This window comes from Pan troglodytes, chromosome 8 (assembly GCF_028858775.2).
Source record: "Pan troglodytes isolate AG18354 chromosome 8, NHGRI_mPanTro3-v2.0_pri, whole genome shotgun sequence".
In the NCBI taxonomy this organism is placed as follows: domain Eukaryota; kingdom Metazoa; phylum Chordata; class Mammalia; order Primates; family Hominidae; genus Pan; species Pan troglodytes.
The window spans coordinates 39,583,591-39,607,889 of NC_072406.2; the positions used below are offsets into that span (position 1 = coordinate 39,583,591).

General features: G+C 43.1%; 1 protein-coding gene and 1 long non-coding RNA gene across 9 annotated transcripts; one reads left to right on the forward strand and one right to left on the reverse strand.

Moving 5' to 3' along the window:
* Positions 1–737: 737 nt before the first annotated feature.
* LOC107976948 (uncharacterized) lies at positions 738–2,383 on the reverse strand. The gene is made up of 3 exons (XR_001721282.3): positions 2,270–2,383; positions 1,895–2,032; positions 738–906 (listed from the first exon to the last, which is right to left on the reverse strand). It is a non-coding gene; the product is annotated as an uncharacterized LOC107976948 (long non-coding RNA).
* Positions 2,384–2,512: 129 nt separating this feature from the next.
* Positions 2,513–18,964, forward strand: LOC101058432 (amyloid beta A4 precursor protein-binding family B member 1-interacting protein-like). 8 transcript variants are annotated; one of them, XM_063781517.1, is made up of 5 exons: positions 2,513–3,065; positions 6,410–13,815; positions 14,924–15,126; positions 16,084–16,321; positions 18,576–18,964. In XM_063781517.1, the coding sequence occupies exons 3-5, from the start codon at positions 15,090–15,092 to the stop codon at positions 18,934–18,936; spliced, it is 636 nt and encodes a 211-aa protein (XP_063637587.1). In that variant the 5' UTR covers positions 2,513–3,065; positions 6,410–13,815; positions 14,924–15,089; the 3' UTR covers positions 18,937–18,964. The 8 variants fall into 8 exon arrangements, with proteins under 8 accessions (XP_063637587.1, XP_063637589.1, XP_016818299.2 ...); XM_063781519.1 differs by lacking the exon at positions 2,513–3,065 and adding an exon at positions 14,484–14,581 and having other exon boundaries at positions 8,041–13,815; positions 16,084–16,187; XM_016962810.4 differs by lacking the exon at positions 2,513–3,065 and adding an exon at positions 14,484–14,581 and having other exon boundaries at positions 8,606–9,127.
* The last annotated feature ends 5,335 nt before the right edge of the window (positions 18,965–24,299 follow it).

Below are 24,299 nucleotides of genomic sequence, written 5' to 3' on the forward strand. Positions count from 1 at the left end.
AGGTTCATTAAACTATTAAAATTTTCTCTACCTTAGTAAATGTTTGAAAATTCTATGATAGAGACAAAAAAATCTCTAGGAGCATAATAAAACTAAATATAGCATAATAAAACTAAATACAGCACTGATATACCCCAAAGTGCTGAGTTTACAGTAAATACTAGATCAATATTTAATAATCCATTTTTTTTTAGACAGAGTTTCAATCCTGTTGCCCAGGCTGGAGTGTAATGGCATGATCATAGCTCACTGCAACCTCTGCCTCCGGGGTTCAAGCAATTCTCCTGCCTCAGCCTCCTAAGTAGCTGGGATTACAGGTGCCCGCCACCACACCGAGCTAATTTTTTTTTTGTATTTTTAGTAGAGACGGGATTTCACCACGTTGGCCAGGCTGGTCTTGAATTCTTGACCTCAGGTGGTCCACCTCCCTCGTCCTCCCAAAGTGCTGGGATTACAGGCATGAGCCACCAAGCCAGGCTCTAATGATCCATTTTGATTACAATGTCATAAGATCTTGTAATCATTGAGAATAACTCACGTGCTTTATCAAAAATACCTTATTATTCCATTAAACTTACTGATTAGAACAAAAATCATCATGAAGTTGTTTCAAAGAATATGTTCCAATTTAATCGGCTAAAAATATTTGCATATATAATCATTATTACCAAATGTGGGATTGGCATCAAAATGTGGATGATCAAAAATAATTTCTTAAACAGATTATTCCATGTTGTGTATAATGATAGAAGAATTCTTTAATTTATTTTTAATTTATTTTTCCCAAATTAAGCAACTAAGTCTGAGATCTTTAGCCCAGGAAGGAGTAGGTGAGGCGTAGCCTGCTTCCTTGGCTGTCGAATGCTTCTGGAAAGGATGCTGAAGAAATTGCTGGAGAAGATGCACCTGGTAAAAAATGTGGGCAGATAAATATAGATCATAATTACTCAGGACCCTGATGAATTTCTACATTTCTAAATGGCAAGGTCAACTTTAAATGTTTAAAAATGTTTATACTTTGGGGAGCAGAGGCAGACAGATCACTGGAGGTCAGGAGTTGGAGACCAGCCTGGCCAACATTGTGAAACCTTGTCTCTACTAAAAACACAAAAATTAGCCGGGCATGGCGGCGTCTGCCTGTACTCCCAGCTACCTGGGAGGTTGATGCAGAAGAATGGCTTGAAACTGAATGTGGAGGATGCAGTGAGCTGAGATCACCACACTACACTCCAGCCTGGGCGACAGAGTTAGATTGTCTCAAATAGAGCAAACAACAATAAGAGTTTATACATTTTGTTTTATGAAAAATCTCAACTCTAGTTGTTACTTAGAATTGCTATTATTCCACAGAAGTTCCTTAAGTACTGTTTTTGTACTAAACTAAGAGAAGGAATATGTACACTGTCATGGAGAGTACAAATATATTCCCGTCATTTTAAGATCCCTTTACAGCATAAAGAGAATTCTAATTTTCTAAAACATTTAGCGAAAAAAAGAATGTCAATGATTTGCAAGCTTTCCAAATGAAGGGCATGAATTCCAGCTCATGCTGCTTCCTCACTGGGAATCTGGCTCTATGATAATAAACTAAGTCATCAACGACACACTTCTTTCAACAATAAAGCAAAGATTGAAATGATTATTTTCCGTGGTTTTGCTATTTCTTGGGGCTTACGAAAGAAATGCTTAGTTAGAGTAGAGAGGGTGGATGATAATACTATGAAATTAAAGGTGAGAGGTGAAGTAGAACATTTTATTGTATCACTAGTATTTTAAATATAAAGATTGCATCTTCATGAATACGGGGCTTTTGGAGCCCATCTTAGCACTTCTCCCCAGGTACGTTCCATGCCTATCATTTTATTGAAGTTGCTTGTATACCTATCAGTCTCACCTAGTAGTTAAATGACTCCTCTAGTTGACTCTTACATTTCTCTACTGCATCTTGCCTTGAGTCGATTCTAAAGACATGTTTGATGAAAGAAGGTAAATACCAGTCACATGTGAACAGGGCTGCGTCTAGAAAGCTGCTCTATCAACGAAATCATTAGAAAAATATGGTTTACTCAGTGTACGAATTTTAGGAAATTTCCCTATTACACGTGCTAGTTTGAATATGTGTGTTATTTTCAAAAACATATAAAATGAATATATAATTTTTGAATACATGTGTGTATATATATGATATATATTATATATATATATATATATATATATGTTAACATCACACAGTAGACTTAACTCATGGCAAAGATTTTTTCTGAAGCACCTGCAGAAATCAGTCTTCTTTCCAGTTTCGAAAACCCCAACATGGGCGAAAGAGGATCCTTTGGATGCCAGATAGTGCATGAAGCACATTGGGTTACAGTAATTTTAATATAGTTCATATTCATAATTCACAGTGAGGAAACCTGAAAGTTTCTCGAAGCTATCACTGAATGAAAGGTGGGGCGGGCTGCTGTGGGGGCGGGGCCTTGTGAGCCAGTGCCTGGACTCCCACATCACAAATGGAAGGGCGGCGCGTGGAGGGAACTCAAGGCCTGATTGGTTCCTCCTAAGCAGGACACGATCTGGCTGGCAGGGCAACCGGCCTTCAGTTAGTGCCTTCAGTGGGTGCCTTCCGTTGGTGGCATTTGGTTGCCTTTCCCGGGGAGAGGTGGCAGGTGCTCAGCTCTGCAGGCGTGGGGGCAAGCGAAGGCCCAAGCTGCCCGAGAAGAACAGAGGTGTCCCATGGGGACCACGCTGGCCTGTCGCATGTGCACCAAAGCCAGCCCCAGGCAGGGCCCGCACAGGGCTTCTGCGGAGCCTTCCTGCGGCTCTGACATCTATGAGTGGGCAGCCAGCAAAGGCGAAGGCCCTAGCACAGAGGAGAAGAGGCGCCCGGAACACGCTGTCCCCCAATGCCAGCCCCAAGCAGGGCCAGCTGAGGGTGCGGTGTTTGGAGCCTTTCTGAGATCCACGAGGTGGCGGTGGGAGTAGCGCCAGACTCCACTGCTTTGGAGCCTGCCCAGTCTGATTCAGGAGCCTTGACTAGCAGCACATTGGCGACCCGAAGACGCCAAAAGGTAGGGAGGCGACAGATACCTCTTGGTCTTAGGAGCTCCTCTGGCCTTGCTCACCCAAGGTACCCCCAGAGGCATCCACAGCCTAGGGCTCCTCCCTCCTGCTCCTAGTTCGCTTTCCTATCCCCTGCCCCAAGCAGGAGGACTTGCTCTGACTCGACTCCCCACTCCTTCTTTCCCTGTTGCATCCAGCCAGTTACTTTTCATTGCTCTGCCCAAATACCCACTTCTGGGCCCTCTTCTTTTCCTAGGCTGGCCAAAAACTAAGTTTTCAAAATACAAACTGGATGCCACCGATTTCATTATGGTGGAGGAAATGTCTGACAGCTCTTGTATTTAAGCTTAAGTAGCCACATTGGGACTCCCAATTTCACATCTTGAGTTCTAGAGCAGAGCTCTCTCCCCTAAAGTAATGGCTGAGGGTTAGAGGTACTCTTCCTCATTCTAATAAAAAGAAATTATGTTTTGTAAAGACAGGGTATCACTGTGTTCTCCAGGAAGGTCTCAAACCCTGACCTCAAGTGATTCACCCACATTGGCCTCCCATTTTGTTGGGATGACAGGCAAGAACCACCACACCTGGCCTTGGGAGCTGCTCCTGCTTTGTGTGTTTTGGCTGGTCTTCCTGCGCAGCTGTCAGTAAGATGCTCCTGCCGTATAGTTCCAAATCTTCCCACACAAATTCAGTGGATGCGGTGATGTTTTACGTGGAATAGCCCCTTTATTTATTGCAGAGAAGCTGGACAATTCACACTTAGTAACATATGGCCTAGCAAATTTCATTTCGTGATCACCACACCTGTTAAAAGGTGATGCTTGTGGTCTAAATATGCAGATTCCTCATCATCCCCAAGAAAAAGGGAACCACTGCAAGCCAACCTGGGAGGGAGTTTAGGATTGCTCTGAGGCAGTGCAAGGCATTGAAATTCACACATGAGGGGGTAGAAAAGAGAATCCACGTGTTTTGACCCCTCCATGTTCTGGGTATAACTTGGTTCTCCTTAACATGCACCATTTTTGGCGACAGAGAAAACTGGATTTGAATCCCAGTTCCATCGCTCTTTATGAAGTGACGGTGAATTTGTTTTTAACTTGTCTGAGCCTCAGTTTGCTAATCTATAAAAGATGTGATTGTTATGAGGCTTCCATAAGGTAAGTGTGTAAAAACCATGGCAAAATGCTTGTAATTTAAAAGAGAGGGTTGTTATCAGGCTTCTATAAGGCAAGTGTGTAAAAATCTGGATACAATGTCTACAATTTTGTAAGTGTTCAATATCTGGAGAATGAGGATTCTCTTTCTCTCATTTAATTTTTAGGGCAAGTTTATAAAATAGGCGATACTCATATTTTTGAGATAATCAAACCAAGGATTAGAAAGACTAACTAAATCACAATAGTCACAAAGCAGTTCAACATACACTTACTGGGTAATTTCTAGTTAAAAGTAGCAATGATTACCACATTGAAAATCTTATATTGTGTGGTGGTTTTCTCATATGAAAGCCTCTTGATTTGTTGAAACCATAGATTCTAAGCTGCTCTATCAAAGTGATTATTAGCAAAATGTGATATACTTAGTGCGTACATTTTAGAAAACTTATGTTAACCTTGTTAATTTGATTGAGCATGTGTGTTATTTTAAAAAATGTAAATCTAATATATGTGTATTGAATATATATATGAATATATGAAATATGACTTGACATTATAGAGTAGGCTCAGCTCATGGCAAAGTTTTTTCTGAAAGCACCTGCAGAAATCTCTCTTATTTCTAGTTTGTTAATGTTTCAGAGATTACGGGGGGAAGAGGGTTCTACGAATCCCAGACACTGCGTGAGGCAGATTTGGTTTCAGTAATTTTAGCATCATTCATTGTAAGTTGATGATCCCTAGGAACTTCTTCACAGTGAGAAACCTGAAAGGTTCAATATGTGGAGAAGGAGGATTATCTTTCATTTAATATTTAGGGCAATTTTATAAAATTGGAGATCTCATATTTTTGAGATAATCAAACCAAGGATTAGAAAGACTAAATAAAGCACAATAGTCACAAAGCAGTTCACAATACATTTACTGGGTAATTTCTAGTTAAAAGTAGCAATGATTGTCACACTGAAAATCTCATATTTTGTAGTGGCTTCCTCTTACATAAGCCTCTCGCTTTGTTGAAAGGATAGATTCTAAGCTGCTCTATCAAAGTGATCATTAGAAAAATGTGACATACTTAGTGTGTAAATTATAGAAAATTTCTTGTTAGTCTTGTTAATTTGATAGAACATGTGTGTTGTTTTCAAAAATGTAAATCAAATGTATGCGCATTGAATATATATATGAATATGTGAAATATGACTTGACATTATAGGGTTGGCTTAGCTCATGGCAATGTTTTTTTTGTGAAAGTACCTGCAGAAATCTCTCTTATTTCTAGTTTGTTAATGTTTCAGAGATTATGGGGGAAAGGGGATTCTATGAATCCCTGACACTGCGTAAGGCAGATTTGGTTTCAGTAATTTTAGTATCATTCATTGTAAGGTGATGATCCCTAGGAACTTCTTCACAGTGAGAAACCTGAAAGTTCCTAGCAGCCAGCAATGAATGCAAGGGGGGCAGGGCCGCTGGCAGTGAGGGGCCTTGTGAGCCATGTGTCTGTGCTCTCAAGTTCCAGGGTTCTGGGGATGCATGCAGGGGATTCTGGACCTGATTGTTTCCTCTGAACCAGGATGTGTTCTGGTTGGCACAGCAACTGGCCTTCACTTGGTGGCCTTCAGTGGGTGCCCTCATTGGTTGCCTTCGGTTAGTGCCCTCAGTTGCTACCCTCAGTTCTTTCTCTTCAGTTGGTGGTCCTCAGTTGGTGGTCTTCAGTTGTTGGGCAGTGGTGGAAGGAGGATGAATCCGTTTGTGCTCTCTCCTCCCCCAGACACAGCTCTCAGGCTTGTTGCATCCGGACCCTTCTAAAATAAACCAGACAGGTTGGCAAGTTTTTTTAGCAGACAAGTCAGCTCAGGGTACAGGGGTGATGCAAGGTGCGGGCTGCTAGTGCAGTGCCGCCCCATGGCCCAGGGCTGCCCGTGCCAGCCATACCTTTGCCGGGAAGAGGTGATAGGTGTTGAGCTCTGCGGACTTGGGGGCAAGAGAAGGCCCAAGCAGCCCGAGAAGAGCAGAGGTGCCCCATGGGGACCACACTGAACTGTCGCATGTGCACCAAAGCCAGCCCCAGTCAGGGCCGGCACAAGGGTTCTGCAGAGCCAGCCTGAGGTTCTGATGTCTATGAGTATGCAGACAGCGAAGGTGCAGGCCGCGATATATAGGAGCAGAGGCACCCTGAACACGCTGTCCCCCAATGCCAGCCACAAGCGGAGCCAGCTAAGAGTGCGGAGGGAGAAGCCGTCCTGCAGCTCTGAGATCCACGAAGTAGAGGTGGTAGTAGCACCGGACCCCACTGCTTTGGAGCCTGCCCAATCGAATTTGGGAGCCATCGAGGTTCCTGACTGCAGCACATTGGCCACCAGAAGACACACAAAGGTAGGGAGGCTTCGGATACCACTTAAGTTTAGGAGCTCCTCTGGCTGCTGCTGGCCCAAAGTTCCCCCAGAGGCATTCAAAGCCTGGGGCTCCTGCCTCCTGCCCCTAGTTTGCTATCCTAAGCCCAGGCCTCAAGCAGGAGGACTAGCTCTGCCTCACCTCCCCACCCCTTCTTTTTTCCATGCTGTGTGCAGCCAGTTTCTTTCCTCCTACCTACCCCAATGCCCAGTTCTGGACACTCCACTTCTTCCCCTAGGCTGTCTGAAAACCACATTTTTAGGATACAAAATGTATGCTATAGATTTCATTGCTGTAGAGGAAATGTCTGACAGCTGTTGTATTTAAACTTAAGTAGCCACATTGGGACTCATAATTTCATATCTTGAGTTCTAGACCAGAGCCCTCTCTCCTAAAGCAATGTCAGAGGGTCAGAGGTAATCTTCTTGATTCTAATAATAATAAATGATTTTTTGTACAGACAGGGTTTCACTGTGTTGCCCAGGCTTGTCTCAAACTCCTGGCCTCAACTGATCCACCCATCTTGGCCTCCCACTTTGCTGGCATGATAAGCAGGAACCACCACACCTCACCTTTGGAGGTGCTCTAGCTTTGTGTGTCTTGGGCTAATCTTCCTGCACAGCTGTCAGTAAGATGCTCCTGCAGTATGGTTCCAAAGCTTTCTGCACAAATTCAGTGGATCCTGTGATATTTTTACATGGAAGAGCCCTTTTGTTTACTGCAGAGAAGCTAGACAATTCACAGTTAGTAACCTAAGGCCTAGAAAATTTTGTTTCTTGATCAAAACAACTGTTTATAGATGCTTGTGGTCCAAAGATGCAGATTCCTAATCATGAAAAAGAAGAAGTGATGTCCACTGCAGGCAACCAGGGAGGGAGTTTAGGATTGTTCTCAGGCCGTGAAAGCCATTGAAATTCACCCATAAGAAGGCAGAGCAAGGGAATCCACATGTCTTGATCCCTCCGTGTGGAGGGTATAATTGGGTCTTCATGAAGGTGCACCACCTTTGGGGTCAGAGAGAATTGGATTTGTATCCCAGTTCCAACACTCACCACAAAGTGATGGTGAATGAGTTTTTAAATCCTCTGAGCCTCAGTTTGCTCATCTATAAAAGAAAGGATTCTTATGAGGCTTGTATTAGTTTAGTGTGTAAAAATCTGGGAATAATGCCTGTAATTTAAAAGACAGGTTGTTATGAGGCTTCAATAAGGTAAGTGTGTAAAAATCTGGACACAATGCCTTTAATTTTGTAATTGTACAATATATGAAGGTGGAGGATTATTTTTCTCTCCTTTTATTTTTAGAACAAGTTTATACAATTGGCATTATTCATATTTTTAAGATAATCAAAGGACCAGCAAGTTTAAATAAATCACCATACTCACAAAGCAGTTCACAATATATTTACTGGGTAATTGCTACTTAAAAGTAGCAATGATGATCACATTGAAAATCTTGTATTACATGGTGGTTTTCTCTTCCATGAGCCTCTTCATTTGTGGAAACCATAGAGTCTAAGTTGCTCTATAAAAGTGTTCATTAGAAAAATGTGAATCACTTAGTGTATAAATTTTAGAAAATTTCCACTGTTAGTCTTGTTAATTTGATTGAATATGTGCATTTTGGATTATGAATATGAATATGTATTGATATATGAAATAAGACTTGACATCATAGAGCAATCTTAGCTCATGGCAATGTTTTCTTCTGAAAACACCTGCCGAAATTTGTATTATTTCTAGTTTCCAAAAAAATCAGTCGCGACGGGGCAAAGGGGATGTTTGAATGTCAGATACTGCATGAGGCACATTAGTGTACAGTAATTTCCGCATCATTCATATTCATAATTCACAGTGAGGAAATCTGAAAGTTGCTACAAGCTACTAATAAATGAAAGGTGGGGCGGGCTGCTGTGGGGACGGGGCCGCTGTGGGGGCGGGGCCTTGTGAGCCAGTGCTTGGACTCCCACATCATAAACGGAAGGGCGGTGCGTGGAGGGAACTGAAGGCCTGATTGGTTCCTCCTGAGCAGGACACGATCTGGTTGGCAGGGCAACCGGCCTTCAGTTAGTGCCTTCAGTGGGTGCCTTCAGTTGGTGGCATTCGGTTGCCTTTCCTGAGGAGAGGAGGCAGGTGCTCAGCTCTGCAGGCGTGGGGACAAGGAAGGACCAAGCAGCCCGAGAAGAGCAGAGGTGCCCCATGGGGACCACGCTGACTTGTCGCATGTGCACCAAAGCCAGCCCCAGGTAGGGCCCTCACAGGGCTTCTGCAGAGCCGTCCTGAGGCTCTGACATCTATGAGTCGGCGGCCAGCAGAGGCGCAGGCCCCAGCACAGAGGAGCAGAGGCACCCGGAACAAGCTGTCCCTTAATGCCACCCCAAGCGGGGCCAGCTCAGGATGCGGTGTTTGGAGCAGTCCTGCAGCTCTGAGATCCACGAGGTAGTGGTGGGAGTAGCGCCAGACTCCACTGCTTTGGCTCCTGCCCAGTTTGATTCAGCAGTCATGACGACCAGAAGACGCCAAAAGGTAGGGAGACTACAGATACCGCTTGGCCTTAGGAACTCCTTTGGCAGTTGCTCACCCATGGTTCCTCCCAGAGGCACCCACAGCCTAGGGCTCCTCCCTCCTGCCCTAGTTCACTTTCCTAGGCCCAGGCCTAGGCCCAAGCAGGAGGACTTGCTCTGGCTCGACTCCCCACCCCTTCTTCTTTCCCTGTTGCATCCAGCCGGTTACTTTCCCTTGCCCTGTCCAAGTGCTCACTTCTGGGCCCTCTTCTTCTTTTCTTAGGCTGGTCAAAACTAAGATTTCAGATTACAAAATGTATGCTACAGATTTCATTACGGTAGAGGAAATATGCGACAGCTCTTGTATTAAACTTAAGTAGCCATATTGGGACTCCCAATTTCATATTTTTCGTTGTAGAGCAGAGCTCTCTCTCCTAAAGTAATGGCTGAGGGTTAGAGGTACTCTTCTTGATTCTAATAATAAAAAATGATTTCTCATAGAGACAGGGTCTCACTATGTTGCCCAGGCTGGTCTCAAACCCCTGGTCTCAAGTGATTCACCCACATTGGCCTCCCACTTTGTTGGGATGACAGGCAAGAACCACCACACCTGGCCTTAGGAGGTGTTCCTGCTTTGTGTGTTTTGGCTGGTCTTGCTGCACAACTGTCAGTAAGATGCTCCTGCAGCGTAGTTCCAAAGCTTTCTGCACAAATTCAGTGGATATTATGATTTTTACATGGAATAGCACCTTTATGTATTGCAGAGAAGCTGGACAATTCACATTTAGTAACATATGGCCTAGCAAATTTCATCTCGTGATCAACACACCTGTTAAAAGGTGATGCTTGTGGTCTAAATATGCAGATTCCTCATCATCCTCAAGGAAAAGGGAACCACAGCAAGAAAACCTGGGAGGGAGTTTAGGATTGTTCTGAGGCAGTGCAAGCCACTGAAATTCACACACAAGGGGGTAGAAAAGAGAATCCACATGTTCTCATCTCTCCATGTTCTGGGTATAATTTGGTCCTCCTTAAATTGCACCATTTTTGGCGTTAGAGAAAACTGGATTTGAATCCCAGTTCCATCACTCTTTATGATGTGATGGTGAATGTGTTTTTAACTCATCTGAGCCTCAGTTTGCTCATCTATAGAAGATGTGATTGTTACGAGGCTTCCATAAGGTAAGTGTGTAAAAACCATGGCAAAATGCTTGTAATTTAAAAGAGAGGGTTATTATGAGGCTTCTATAAGGTAAGTGTGTAAAAGTCTGGACAAAATGTCTACTATTTTGTAAGTGTTCAATATGTGGATAAAGTGGATTATCTTTCTCTCCTTTGTAGACTACAAATTTTTAGACCAAGTTTATAAAATTGGGGATACTCCTATTTCTTAGACAATCAAACCAATGATCAGAAAGACTAGATAAATCACCATAGTCACAAAGCAGCTCACAATGCATTTACTGGGTAATTTCTAGTTAACAGTAGCAATGATGATCACATTGAAAATCTTGTTTTGTGGTGGTTTTCTCTTACGTAAGCTTCTTGCTTTGTTGAAAGCATAGATTCTAAGCTGCTCTATCAAAATGATTATTAGAAAAATGTGATGAACTTTCTGTGTAAATTTTGTAAACTTTCTTCTGTTAATCTTGTTAATTTGATTGAACATGTGTGTCATTTTCAAAAATGTAAATCGAATATATGTGAATGGGATATATATGTATAAATATGAAATATAACTTCAATTAGAGAGTAGGCTTAGCTCATGGCAATGTTTTTTCTGAAAGCACCTGCAGAAATCTCTCTTATTTCTAGTTTGTTGATGTTTCAGAGATTATGGAGAAATGGCGGTTCTATGAATCTCAGACACTGCATGAGGCAGATTTGGTTTCAGTAATTTTAGCATCATTCATTGTAAGGTGATGATCCCTAGGAACTTCATCACAGTGAGAAACCTGAAAGCTGCCAGCAGCCAGCATGAATGAAAGGTGGGGTGGGGCTGCTGGCAGGGCGGGGCCTTGCGAGCCATATGCCTGTGCTCTCAAGTTCCAGGATTGTGGGGATGCATGCAGGGGATTCTGGACCTGATTGTTTCCTCTGAACCAGGATGTGGTCTGGTTGGCTGGGCAACTGGCCTTCACTTGGTGGCCTTCAGTGGATGCCCACATTGGTTGCCTTCGGTTAGTGCACTCAGTTGGTACCCTCAGTTGTTTCTCTTCAGTTGGTGGTCTTCAATTGTTGGGCAGTGGTGGAAGGAGGATGAATCCGTTTGTGCTCTCTCCTTCCCCAGTCACAGCTCCCAGGCTTGTTGCCCCCAGGCCCTCCTAAAATAAACCAGAGATGTTGGCAGGTTTTTCTTAGCAGACAAATCAGCTCAGGATATGGGGGTGACGCGGGGTGTAGGGTGCAGGTTGCTAGCACAGTGCCGCCCCATGGCCCAGGGCTGCCTGTGCCAGACATGCCTTTGCAAGGAAGAGGCAATAGTTGTTGAGCTCTGCAGACTTGGGGGCAAGCGAAGGTCCAAGCTGCCTGAGAAGAGCAGGGGTGCCCCATGGGGACCACACTGAACTGTCACAAGTGCACCAAAGTCAGCCCCAGTCAGGGCTGGCAGAAGGGTTCTGCAGAGCCAGCCTGTGGCTCTGATGTCTACCAGTGTGCAGACGGAGAAGGCACAGGCTGTGATATACAGGAGCAGAGGAGCCCTGAACACGCTGTCCCCCAATACCAGCCACAAGCGGGGCTATCTCAGGGTGCGGTGGGTGAAGCCGTCCTGCAGCTCTGCGATCCACGAGGTGGAGGTGGCAGTAGTGCCAGACTCCACTGCTTTGGAGCCTGCCCAGTAGAATTTGGGATCCAGTGACGGACCTGACAGCAGTACATTGGCAACCAGAAGATACCCCAGGTAGGGTGGCAACGGATACTGCTTAACTTGAGAAGAGCCTCAGTTTTCTCATCTATATAAGATGTGATTGCTATGAAGCTTCCATAAGGTAAGTGTGTAAAAACCATGGCAAAATGCTTGTAACTTAAAACAGTGTTTCTATGAGGCTTCTATAAGGTGAGTGTGCAAAAATCTGGACACAATACCTATAATTGTTTAAGTGTTCAGTATATGGAGAAGGAGGATTATTTTTTCTCATCTAACTTTTAGAGTGAGTTCATAAGATTGGTGATACTCATATATCTTAGACAATCAAACCAATAATCAGAAAGAATAAATAGATCACCAGAGTCACAAAGCAGTTCACAATGCATTCACTGGGTAATTTTTAGTTGAAAGTAGAAATGATGATCACATTGAAAATTTTGTATTATGTTGTGGTTTTCTCTTACATAATCCTCTTGGTGTCTTGGTGTTATGAAACCACAGATTCTAAATTGCTCTATCAAAGTGATCATTAGAAAAATCTGATGTACTTAGTGTTTACATGTTAGAAAATTTCTTGTTAGTCTTCTTAATTTGATTGAACATGTGTGTTATTTTCAAAAATGTAAATGGGACATATGTGGATTTGTTATATATGTGTATATATGAAATATTACTTGATATTATAGAGTAGGCTTCGTTCATGGCAAAGTTTTTTTCTGAAAGCACCTGCAGAAATCTCTCTTATTTCTAGTTTGTTAATATTTCAGAGATTATGGGGGAAAGGGGGTTTTATGAATCCCAGACATTGCATGAAGCAGATTTGGTTTCAGTAATTTTAGCATCATTCATTGTAAGGTGATGATCCCTAGGAAGTTCTTCACAGTGAGAAACCTGAAAGTTCCTAGCATGCAGCAATGAATGAAAGGTGGGGCGGGGCTGCTGGCAGGGCGGGGCCTTGTGAGCCATGTGCCTGTGCTCTCAAGTTCCAAGTCTGTAGGGATGCATGCAGGGGATTCTGGACCTGATTGTTTCCTCTGAACCAGGATGCGGTCTGGTTGGCAGGGCAACTGGCCTTCACTTGGTGGCCTTCAGTGGGTGTTCTCATTGGTTGCCTTCGGTTAGTGCCCTCAGTTGGTACCCTCAGTTGTTTCTCTTCAGGTGGTGGTCCTCAGTTGGTGGTCTTCAGTTGTTAGGCAGTGGTGGAAGGAGGATGAATCTGTGCTCTCTCCTGCCCCAGTCACAGCTCTCAGGCTTGTTGCATCCAGGCCTTTCTAAAATAAACTGGACAGGTTGGCAGGATTTTTTAGCAGACAAGTCAGCTCAGAGTATGGGGGTGATATGGGGTGCATGCTGCTAGCGCAGTGCCGCCCCGTGGCCCAGGACTGCTTGTGCTAGCAATACTTTTGCCAGCAAGAGACGATAGGTGTTGAGCTCTGCACACTTGGGGGCAACCAAAGGCCCAAGCTGCCCAAGAAGAGCAGGAGTGCCCCATGGGGACCACACTGAACTGTCGCATGTGCACCAAAGCCAGCCCCAGTCAGGGCCGGCACAAGGGTTCTGCAGAGCCAGCCTGTGGCTCTGACGTCTATGAGTGTGCAGACAGCGCAGACGCAGCCCGCAATATACAGGAGCAGAGTTGCCCCGAACACGCTGTCCCACAATGCCAACCACAAATGGGGCCAGCTAAGGGTGTGGTGGGAGAAGCCATCCTGCATCTCTGAGATCCACAAAGTGGAGATAGCAGTAGCACCAACTCCACTGCTTTGGAGGCTGCCCAGTCGAATTTGGGAGCCAGCGAGGGACCTGACAGCAGCACATTGTACACCAGAAGACACCCAAAGGTAGGGAGGTGGCAGATACTGCTTAAGTTCAGGAGCTCCTCTGGCCGTTGCTGACCCAAAATTCCCCCAGAGGCATCCACAGCCTGGGGCTCCTTCCTCCTGCCTGGAGTTTGCTTTCCTATGCCCAGGCCCCAAGCAGGAGGACTGGCTCTGCCTCGAGTCCTCACCCCTTCTTCTTTCCCTGCTGTGTCCAGCTGGTTTCTTACTTTCCTCCTACCTACCCCAATGCTCAGTTCTGTTTCCTCATCTTCTTCCCCCAGGCTGGCTGAAAACTAAGTTTCAAAATACAAAATGCAAGCTACAGATTTCATTGCTGTAGACGAAATATCTGACAGCTTTTCTATTTAAACTCTGGTTGTTCTCTTCATTTCTTTAAACATTAGAATAATTAAGCCTCATAATAGATGTGCCTTTGTAACTTGAAAGTATGACCCTCAATTTTCACAATTAAAAAAATTTAATTTTTCTTTTCATAAATTTTTGGCACAGGTAGTATTTAGTTATTGAGTAACTCCTTTAGTGGAGATTTGTGAGATTTTGTTGCACCCATCACCCAAGCAGTACACATGGAATCCAATTTGTAGTCTCTTATCTTTCTCCCCCTTCCCACGGTTTTCCCCTGAGTATCATTCTTTTTTTTTGAGACTGAGTCTTATTCTGTCACCCAGGCTGGAATGCTACGTCGCGATGTCAGCTCGCTGCAACCCTTGCTTCCTGAGTTCATGTGATCCTCCTGCTTCAGCCTCCCGAGTAGCTGGGATTAGAGGTGTGGGTCACGATGCCTGACTAAATTTTTTGTATTTTTAGTAGTGACTGGCTTTCACCAAATTGGCCAGTCTGTTCTCGAACTCCTGACCTCAAGTGATCTGCCTGTCTTGGCCTCCCCTCAGGCAGGGATTACAGGAATCAGCCACCAGAACCAAGCCAAACTTTCCCCTTTTTTGTTGTTTTTTTTTTCTAATTTCCTGAAGTCATTCTTTGAGTTGTCATGTAGATTAATGGGTTTCTCAAACTACTAGAAAACTAGTTGAAGAAATAAACAGGCAGTTTGTGAATATTAAACAGAACAGTGGTGCTGAGCATGGCTAAAGCATCTCTGCATTCACAGGGAGAGGAGCGGAAGACCTTCTGGTGTGGGCTGGGCAGCAATTCACTTGAAGGAGAAACAGCCCCGGTGTGGAGAGGCAGCCATCCTTGGTGGGATCCTTTCTAAGGAGCTGAGAAATCAACGTAGAGCTTCCTCTATCTGATTCTGTAACAACTGCAGACCTTCCATGAGTCAAGCTTTGTGTCAAAAAGACAAATTAAAAGGCAAGAAAATAAAGTCATAATACCAGGACTTTCGGGGAAAACAAACAAACAAAAAAAAACACCTCTAATTCCAGATTATTTCAGAGACCCGCACATTTTGCCCAAATGTCTGTCTATTGTTTCTGTGTCCAATGTACTCTTTGTTGTTGTTGTTTTTTATCTGTTTTTTGTTGTGTTGTTGTTGTTGAGACTAAGTCTCGCCCCGTCACCAGGTTGGAGAGCAGCGGCATGATCTTGGCTCACTGCAACCTCCACCTGCCGGGTTCAAGCGATATTCCTGCCTCAGCCTCCTGAGTAGTTGGGACTACAGGCATGTGCCACCATGCCCAGCTAATTTCTGTACTTTTAGTAGAGACAGGGTTTCACCATGTTGGCCAGGATGGTCTCAAACTCTTGACCTCGTAATCTGTCCACCTCGGCCTCCCAATGTGTGGGGATTACAGGCGTGAGCCACCAAGCCCAGCCCAATATATTCTTTGTTAAGGACAATGTTCAAAAGTTGTTCCTGTACTCAGCACGGTATGAAACTAGATAAATACATTTTTGGGAAATCAACAATGGAATTTTTTTGAAAGAAAATTGGCTTTCAATGTTTATTCTTCAATTATCAAAAGATTTTCAAAAGTAAAACATACTATTCCTCTCCACAATCCCAGTTAATCCAGACCCTCCTCGGTGGGCTTTATCAAATACCGTACTCACCTTCCTGAATCTTTTGCTGAATCTCATATAAAGTTTTGTCACAGAACCTCAGCTTTTTCATAAGGTTTTGTGTACCATGTCATGCCTGTGAATTGTTTTCTTTGCTTTGTCTTTATTTTTATTTTTTTGTAAGAAGTAGCTAGGAAGTATCTTTCTTTGCTTTATAGATGTAAACTGCTTTGTATTTTCAGGTTAACTTTCTAGAATGTTGAAAATTCTTTGTTCACTCATCTTTTCTCACTTCCTCCCTCTCAGGACCTATAAATGGCACCACCCAGCCCAATGGACAGATGCCCCAGGCTGCAGATTCTGTCAGTGCTGTTCTCGAAGAGGCCCAGGCACATGCTGAAACATGGAAGGTAAAACCAGCAAGCAGCTGGCATACATTCCATCCAGCCGTCCCCCAGGAGAATTGCTTGAGCTCCGGAGTTCCAGACCAGCCTGGGCAACAGAACAAGGGCTCATATCTACTAGAAATAAAAAAATTAGCCAGGTATGGTGGCTTGCACCTGTGGTCCTAGCTACTTGGGTGGCTGAGGTGTTTGAATTTCTTGAGCCCAGGATTTCAAGGCTGCAGTGAGCTGTGATCACACCACTGCACTCCAGCCTATGTGACAGATAAATACCTTGTCATAAAAAAAGAAAAAAAGATAAAAATGGATTGCATTTTCTATTTTCCCCATTAATGTCCTGCATACATCCCCAGGGTGATGGAGGAGAAAATACATTGTAAAATAATAGCCAATAGGTATGACATCCTCCATAACATTTTTTCAACCGAATAGATCAATGAGGATTCACTTAAATCTATCTTAAAATCATAGCTAATAATCATGATTTAGTTACTAATCTAGTTCAGAACCTCTCAGTTGACTGTATAAATTCTGTTGACTATTTCTCATGTGTGATTCAAAACAACCTTAAATAACTGTGACAATAGCATATCACCCAGCTAGGACAGGCAGGGTGCTTCACTTTAGCAGTTTTTCACTTCTTTCACCCCTTCATGTTGTCCATCAGTCAGTCATGAAAACAACTAAATCTTGGTATTTATTGAACTTCTTATAATTTTGACAACCACTGCAGGCCTGTAAAAGTTGTATTTCTTTAATGTTCTCATTATCTTCTCAAGCCTGCGCTTCTCAGGCAATGTACCTTCAGCTGTTATTATTTTCATTATTTTTGTAGTGCCAATTGAAGGAAAGCATTTAAAAATGCTGAAAGAAATAAAAGAATCCCAGAATAGAAATCACTTAACTATATGTGAACGTCAATACCCAAGCTGCCTGTTCAGAAATTTTTTAAAAAGGAAAAAGTACATCGCCAGTTAATTAGCTTATCATGCTAAGTAAATAAACTAAATAAAATAGAAACTAAATCACAAGGCACTTTGTTAGAAAAAAAATTTGCAGATTTAATCTTCAGTGGTAAGAAACTATTAAGCAGAGGAAGAAATAAACTGGAACCCTGATGAAATGTAAATTGGATGATAATTATCACTAGAACAGAGGGATTCAATCCAGCTGCCTGGGGACCTTTCATTATCTAAATACAAATTATTATAATGTATTCCAGCATTGGCAGAGGAAGGGCTATGCCTCTAATAGACTTTAGCCAAATTTGGCATTCTGGTTTCTACCAGTAGCACGCTGGTGATTTTTCTTTTCAGAACTCATATATGTATCTCATTTGATCTCATCACGATCTGAGACACAGGTCATAATAGGGACTACAGGGCTCATTTTATACCCGGTGAACCAGCCAACTTTCATGCAGTTGAGAAAAAGTAAACTGTCCAGGTGAGGTGGCTCACACCTGTAATTCCAGCATTTGGGAGGCCAAGGTGGGCAGATCACTTGAGCCCAGGAGTTGGAGACCAGCCTGGGCAACATGGCAAAAAACCATCTCTACAAAAAATACAAAAATTAGCTGGGCATGGTGGCACATGCTTGTCATCCCAGCCACTTGGGAGGCTGAGGCATGAGGATCACTGAGCCCTAGAGGCAGAGGTTGCAGTGAGTCGAGCTTGCACCACTGCACTCCAGCATGCGTGACACAGCGAGATCCTGTCACAAAAAAAAAAAAAAAAAAAAAAAAAGACCAGGCGCGGTGGCTCATGCCTGTAATCCCAGCACTTTGGGAGGCAGAGGCAGGCAGATCATGAGGTCAGGAGCTCAAGACCAGCCTGACCAACATGGTGAAACCCCATCTCCACTAAAAATACAAACTTAGCTGGACGTGGTAGCCAGCACCTGTAGTCCCAGCTACTCGGGAGGCTGAGGCAGGAGAATCGCTTAAACCCAGGAGGTGGAGGTTGCAGAGAGCCAAGATGGTGCCACTGCACTCCAGCCTGGGCGACAGAGCAAAACTCTCTCTCAATAATAATAGTAATAATAATAATAATAAAGGCCAATTAGAGTCATTTCCCTATTCCAGAGCAAAGATGAGCTCATGAACAACCAGGATTCTCAGTGACTGAGGGACGGGGGCCCCCAGGCGGCAGACAGAGACCTCACATATCTATGGCATGGTCTTGTCCACTGGGGCTGTTTTGTCAAGAATAAAGAATGCTACTCAGGAGACTGAGGCGGGAGGATGGCTCAGGAGGTCGAGGTTGTGGTGAGCCCAGATCGCGCCATGCACTCAGCCTGGGTGACAGAGTGAGACCCTGTCCCCATTAATTAATAACAATAAATTAAAATTTCAAAAACTTTAAAATAATAAATGCTGCTGTCGCTTGGTTGCAGGATAAGAAGCCAGCCCTCGGGAACCACCAGGAGCCAGGAGCACCCCCGGCCCCCCAAGGCCCCAAGTCCAGCCTGCCCCACCCCCTCCGGTGCAGAGGTCCTGGGACACCAGTGGCAGCCCCGCCACACCCCCCAAGGCCAAGGGCACAGGCAGCGGGGTCTTCCCCGCCCCGCCCGACTACTTCCTGCCGCCACAGCCACCAATGCCGCCCTGGAGTACCCAGAGCTCCCGCTGCCGTCCCCGGACTTCATGGAGACCCCCCTGGACTTCGTGCTCCCTCCCCTCGCTGTCGCCAAGAGGCCTCCTATGCCCCACCCCCCCAACAGGCACGAAGCATCAATGTTCACAAGCAGCAAATGAATAAAAGTTAAACGTTCTTCCTACTGCATTTCTATAAGGATTATTGGGTCAGTCGATCTTGAGGTCAACACTATAATTAAAACTAGCTTTCACCATCCCATGCCTTCTTAAGTCTTGGTGACCTTAGATTTTCAGCTCTACCTCTGCGACCTTCAGAATTTTCAGGAAAATAGAGGAAAACGAAAAACATGACAATCTCTTTCTCTGAGATTCCTGTTGCTTGATTGCTTGGAGCCCTGGACACAGGCTGTTTTGGTTTCGCCTTTTTTTTTTTTTTTTTTTTTTTTTTTTTGAGAGGGAGTCTTGCTCTGTTGCCCAAGCTGGAGTGCAGTGGCGCGATCTCGGCTCACTGCAAGCTCCTTTTCCTGGGTTCACGCCATTCTTCTGCCTCAGCCTCCCAAGTAGCTGGGACTACAGGCGCCCGCCACAGCGCCTGGCTAATTTTTTCTATTTTTAGTAGAGACGGGGTTTCACCGTGTTAGCCAGGATGTGGTCTCGATCTCCCGAGCTCGTTATCCGCCCGCCTCGGCCTCCCAAAGTGCTGGGATTACAGGCATGAGCCACCACGCCCGGCCTGGTTTTGCTTTTTTAATGCTTGAATAACAGTAATTTTAAAAATAGTTATTCAGATAGTTTTTGAATTCTCTATTATTACAGTGCTGTAAGTACCCTGTAAATAAGAATGTAGGGCCAAGTAAAAGCAATCTTACTGATGTATATTTCAATCTGGAATGTTTTCCCTCAGGGATACATTTAATGCCCAGTTTATCCTAGGCTCTTTTTACCTATATCTCTTCTCTTTCAAATTGGCTTCTGATGGGCTAAAAGGCTATTTTCTTAAAATTAAGGAAGGTAATTAATGGTATGTTTTAATATTTGGGGAAAAGTAAGCTGTAGATCATGCTGTCTCAACCCATGGGCTCCCGTGGCCCAGGACAACTTTGAATGCTGCCCAACAAATATTAAAACATTATAAGCTCTTTGTAGGGCGCGGTGACTCACACTTGTAATCCCAGCACTATTGGGAGGCCAAGGCTGGCAGATCACTTGAGGTCAGGAGTTCGAGACCAGCTTGGCCAATATGGCAAAACCCTATCTGTACTAAAAATACAAAAATTAGCCAGGTGCGGTGACGCATGCCTGTAATCCCAGCAACTCCAGAGGCTGAGGAGGAGAATCCTTTGAACCCAGAAGGTGGAGGCTGTGCTGAGCTGAGATCTTGCTACTGCACTCAATCCTGGACGACAGGGCAAGACTCTCTCTTTAAAAAATTATGAGATCTTTTTGCAATTTTTTTTTTTTTTTTAGCTGATCAGCTATTGCTAGTGTTAGTGCATCATATGTGTGTCCCAGGGAAGCTAAAAGATTGGACACCCCTTCAGGCTAAATGGAAATTTAAAATGAAGCAAATTTAGTTTTAAAACCAAAATATTTACTAATTAAAACCGGCAATGTGTTCTTAATTTTTTTGAGCATATGCTTGAAATAGGATAGAAGGTAAATTTGCTTTACATTAAATTTTATCTCAGGAACAGTAACTCTCCAGTTTTAGTATATCATGTTCTTTTGATGTCAGATACAGTAATAATACGGCTTTTCTTTTTACAAAAATTTTTAAAATTTTGTTTTACTTTAAGTTCCAGGATACATATGCAGAATGTGCAGATTTGTTACATAGGTAAACGTGTGCCATGGTGGCTTGCTGAACCTATCAACCCATCACCTAAATACGAAGCCCAGCATGTGTTAGCTATTTGTCCTGATGCTCTCCCTCCCCTCAACCCCCCACAACAGGCCCCAGTGTATGTTGTTCCCCTCTTTGTGTCCATGTGAAAAACACAGCTTTTCTGATACCTGACTACATAATGGTCATTATGCCGATCTCTGGGACAATACAGGAAAGGTTCAGCGAAGAGAGCTATGAAAGTTGTCAGAATCAAAATGGAGTCACTCATGTTAAGAAAACACTGACAAATAGAACCAGGCAAGTCCATGAATAGGGGGTTCTCATGACAATCGTCAACCCTGTGATTTTCACTCAAGTGGAACACAATCTTTGGTGTCTGGCTGTGAGGTCTTTACAAGTACCACCTATACCTGAGTGGGGTTATTTAGATTGACCCTGAAAATGCAGCAAACTTTATTCCTTTATGAAAATTTTAGTGAGATACTGGAGGTGAGGGGAGCGCAAAAGCTGGGGTGAAATTGGACGTTAGAGAGGAAGTGCAAGGATAATAATATATTACGAACAGTGTATAATTAATAATATAGGGCAGTAATACTACACCACAGCTTATGAAAACTCCATAATTTCTTTTATAATGCTGCCACTGGGGCAAAGACCCTTGTAATAGGCCAACTGCAACAAAAACCACAGGGTTTGGAAGAGTTTACAGAAAATATGATTTAACCTGTCACATGATAGAATATGAACTAAGATTTTACAGTAGGTCCTCAAAGAGGAGAATGAACATTTAAGCCACATTTTGTTTGATCATAGGAATCTTGGCTGGTATGATACTGAAATGACCCAAGTCCATGATAATTGAGGCTTTGAAGTGTGCTTGAGACTTATGGCTTGATGTCTGATCCATTTTTACCGGTGGTTTATGTGTGCTTTGGTACAATGTACTATACATGTTCCTTAGAACAAGCTTGTTAAGCATGTTCCACAAATCTGCCTGCAGCCTGTTACCTGGTCTGTTGCATCCATCAATTACTAAGAAGGATGTTTTAAAATCTTCTGAGGGCAGATTTGTCAATATCTTTTCATTGTTCTGGTGAATTGTGCCTTATATATTCTGACATGGTTAATTATTAAGTGTAAACAAAAATTATGTATGTGACTTCCTGGTGAATTGAACCATCTGTCACCATGCAATGTTTTCTGCTTTTTATCTTGTACTCATGCAGCTGTATCATCTTTTTTCAGGTATTTGCCTGACCAATCTATTCATGCACTTTCAAACTCGCTATGTTCTATGTTTGCCACTTTTAATGACATATGGCGGATTTTGTTGTGTTTATATCTAGTTCAGGAATTATTATCTTTTAACTGCAATTTTATTCTTTTAACATTTTTAATTTTCTTTCTTTCTTTCTTTCTTTTTGTTTTTGTTTTTGTTTTTAGAGACGGTGTCTCATTCTGTCACCCAGGCTGGAGTGCAGTGGTGCGATCATAGCTCACTGCAGCCTCAACATTCTGGGCTCAAGCCATCCTCTTGCCTCAGGCTCCCGAGTAGCTGGTACTACAGGCTTATGCCATCTGCCTGGCTAATTCTTCTTTTTTGTAGAGATAGGAGGCTCACCATGTCATCTAGGCTGGTTCCTAACTCCTGGCCTCAAGCAGTCCTTCTGCCCTGGCCTCCCAAAGTGTTGGAATTATAGGTCTGAGCCACCACGAATGGCCTCTTCTTATGACTCTCACTGTGATTATATATTTGTATTTGTTTTTAACATCTTATTTTGCACTTCCTATTACCCTGGATTTTTCTGGGGTTTTTATCTTCCTTTCTTGTCTGCTTCACGTGATTAGGATTTTTCTCTTACTCCCCTTTTTAAGCTTCTTGTTGAAAAGTTATATACTGTGTCTATTCTTTTAATGGCTAGTTATAATGATAATATCCATACTCAATAATGTCCCAAGTTGAACAACTTTAACCTAGGAAACACACGGAGTTTGGCACACTTTGGTTTCAAACACACACACACACATACACACATTATTGCCTAGTAGTTGAGTTATGGCTGACTTCTTTTTTTCCTGAAGTATCTTTATTTATTTTAATGGCTAGTTATAATGATAATACCCATATTCAATAAAGTCCCAAGTTAAACAACTTTAACCTAGGAAATACATGGACTTTGGAATACTTTGGTTTCAAACACACACACACACACACACACACACACACACACAATTGCCTAGTAGTTGAGTTATAGCTGACTTCTTTTTTTCCTAGAGTATCTTTATTTTACCTCATTCTTCAAAGATAGTTTCAACGGATGTAAAATTTCAACTGACAGTACAAACTCTCAGCTTTTTGAGGAAATTGTCCCCACTGTCTTCTCCCTTTCACTGTTGCTGTTGAGAAGTCAGCTGTCAAATTATTATTTCTATTAGGTCATCTCTTTGTTTCCCCTCTGCATGATTTTAAGATCTTTTCTTCGTCTTTGGTGCACACAGTAAGTATAACTGTGGGTTTCTTTTTGCTTAAGTTGCCTGATATTTTACTGAGGTTTCTGAATCTGGAATATCTGTCTTTCACTATTCCAGAAAAATGTAATTTATATTGTTTTCAAACATTGCCTCTCCTTATTCGCTTCTTCTAAAACTCTAATGAAATATATGTTAGATCTTCTAGCACTAGCCTCTGTATCTCTTAATTGTGTATATTTTCCATTTCTTTACCAATTCCGGTTATATTAATCAGACATTAACTCCTATTCACTAATTCTTTTCTTCAGCACAGTCTAATCTATGTTAAAGCCATCCATTTTTGGTTTCTGTTTTTTTTAAATAGACTTCATGATTTAGAGCAATATTAGATTCACAGCAAAATTGAGCAAAAAGTATTGGGAGTTCCCATTTTTCCCCTGTCCGCACACATGCACAGCCTCCTCCACTACCAAAATGCTACCAAAATCGTACTGAAACAATTGAGGAACCTACATTGACACATCATTAGTACCCAAAGTCCACAGTTTACTGCAGGTTTACTCTTGATGTTGCACAATCTATGGGTTTTCAGAAATGTACAATGACATGTATCCACCATTATAGAATCATATAGATTAGTTTCACTGTCCTAAAAATCCTGTGTTCTGCCTATTAATCTCTCCCTCCCCTTTAAACCCTGGCAACCACTGGTCTTTTTTACTGTCTCCATAATTATACCATTTCCAAAATATATAGTTAGAATCACCATATGTAGTCATTTCTAATTGATTTCTTTTCCTTAATAATATGCATTTATGGTTCCTCCATGTCTCATTTTCTGTTCCTATAGCAGAATACTTGGGTAGTTTATTTTAAAAAGAGATGTTTTGGATCATGCTTCTGGAGCCTGGGAAGTCCAAAGAGCATGGTGCCAGTGTCTGGGGAAGGCCCACTGACTGCATCATATCATGGCAGATAAGCGGAAGGAGAAGTGGCTGCATGCAAAAGGGGGACAAACCAGGAGAGGCAATCTTGCTTATAACAACCCAATCTCGTGGGAACTAATGCATTCCCATGAGAACTAACCCCGTAGCACCTGAAAGAAATTAATCCATCTTAATGACTCTTAAAGCACCTCCCACCACGCCACCTTGGGGACCAAGCCTAAACATGAGTTTTGGAAGGGCCAATCCATAGTCAAACC

Bases quoted from the DNA above. Each gene is read 5' to 3' on its own strand.
- LOC101058432 (XM_063781517.1), top strand. From the start codon at position 15,090: ATGAGTCAAGCTTTGTGTCAAAAAGACAAATTAAAAG. The intron at 15,127-16,083 runs GCAAGAAAATAA...CCTCCCTCTCAG, and splicing joins TCAAAAAGACAAATTAAAAG to GACCTATAAATGGCACCACC. The intron at 16,322-18,575 runs GTATGGTGGCTT...GCTTGGTTGCAG, and splicing joins GAAATAAAAAAATTAGCCAG to GATAAGAAGCCAGCCCTCGG.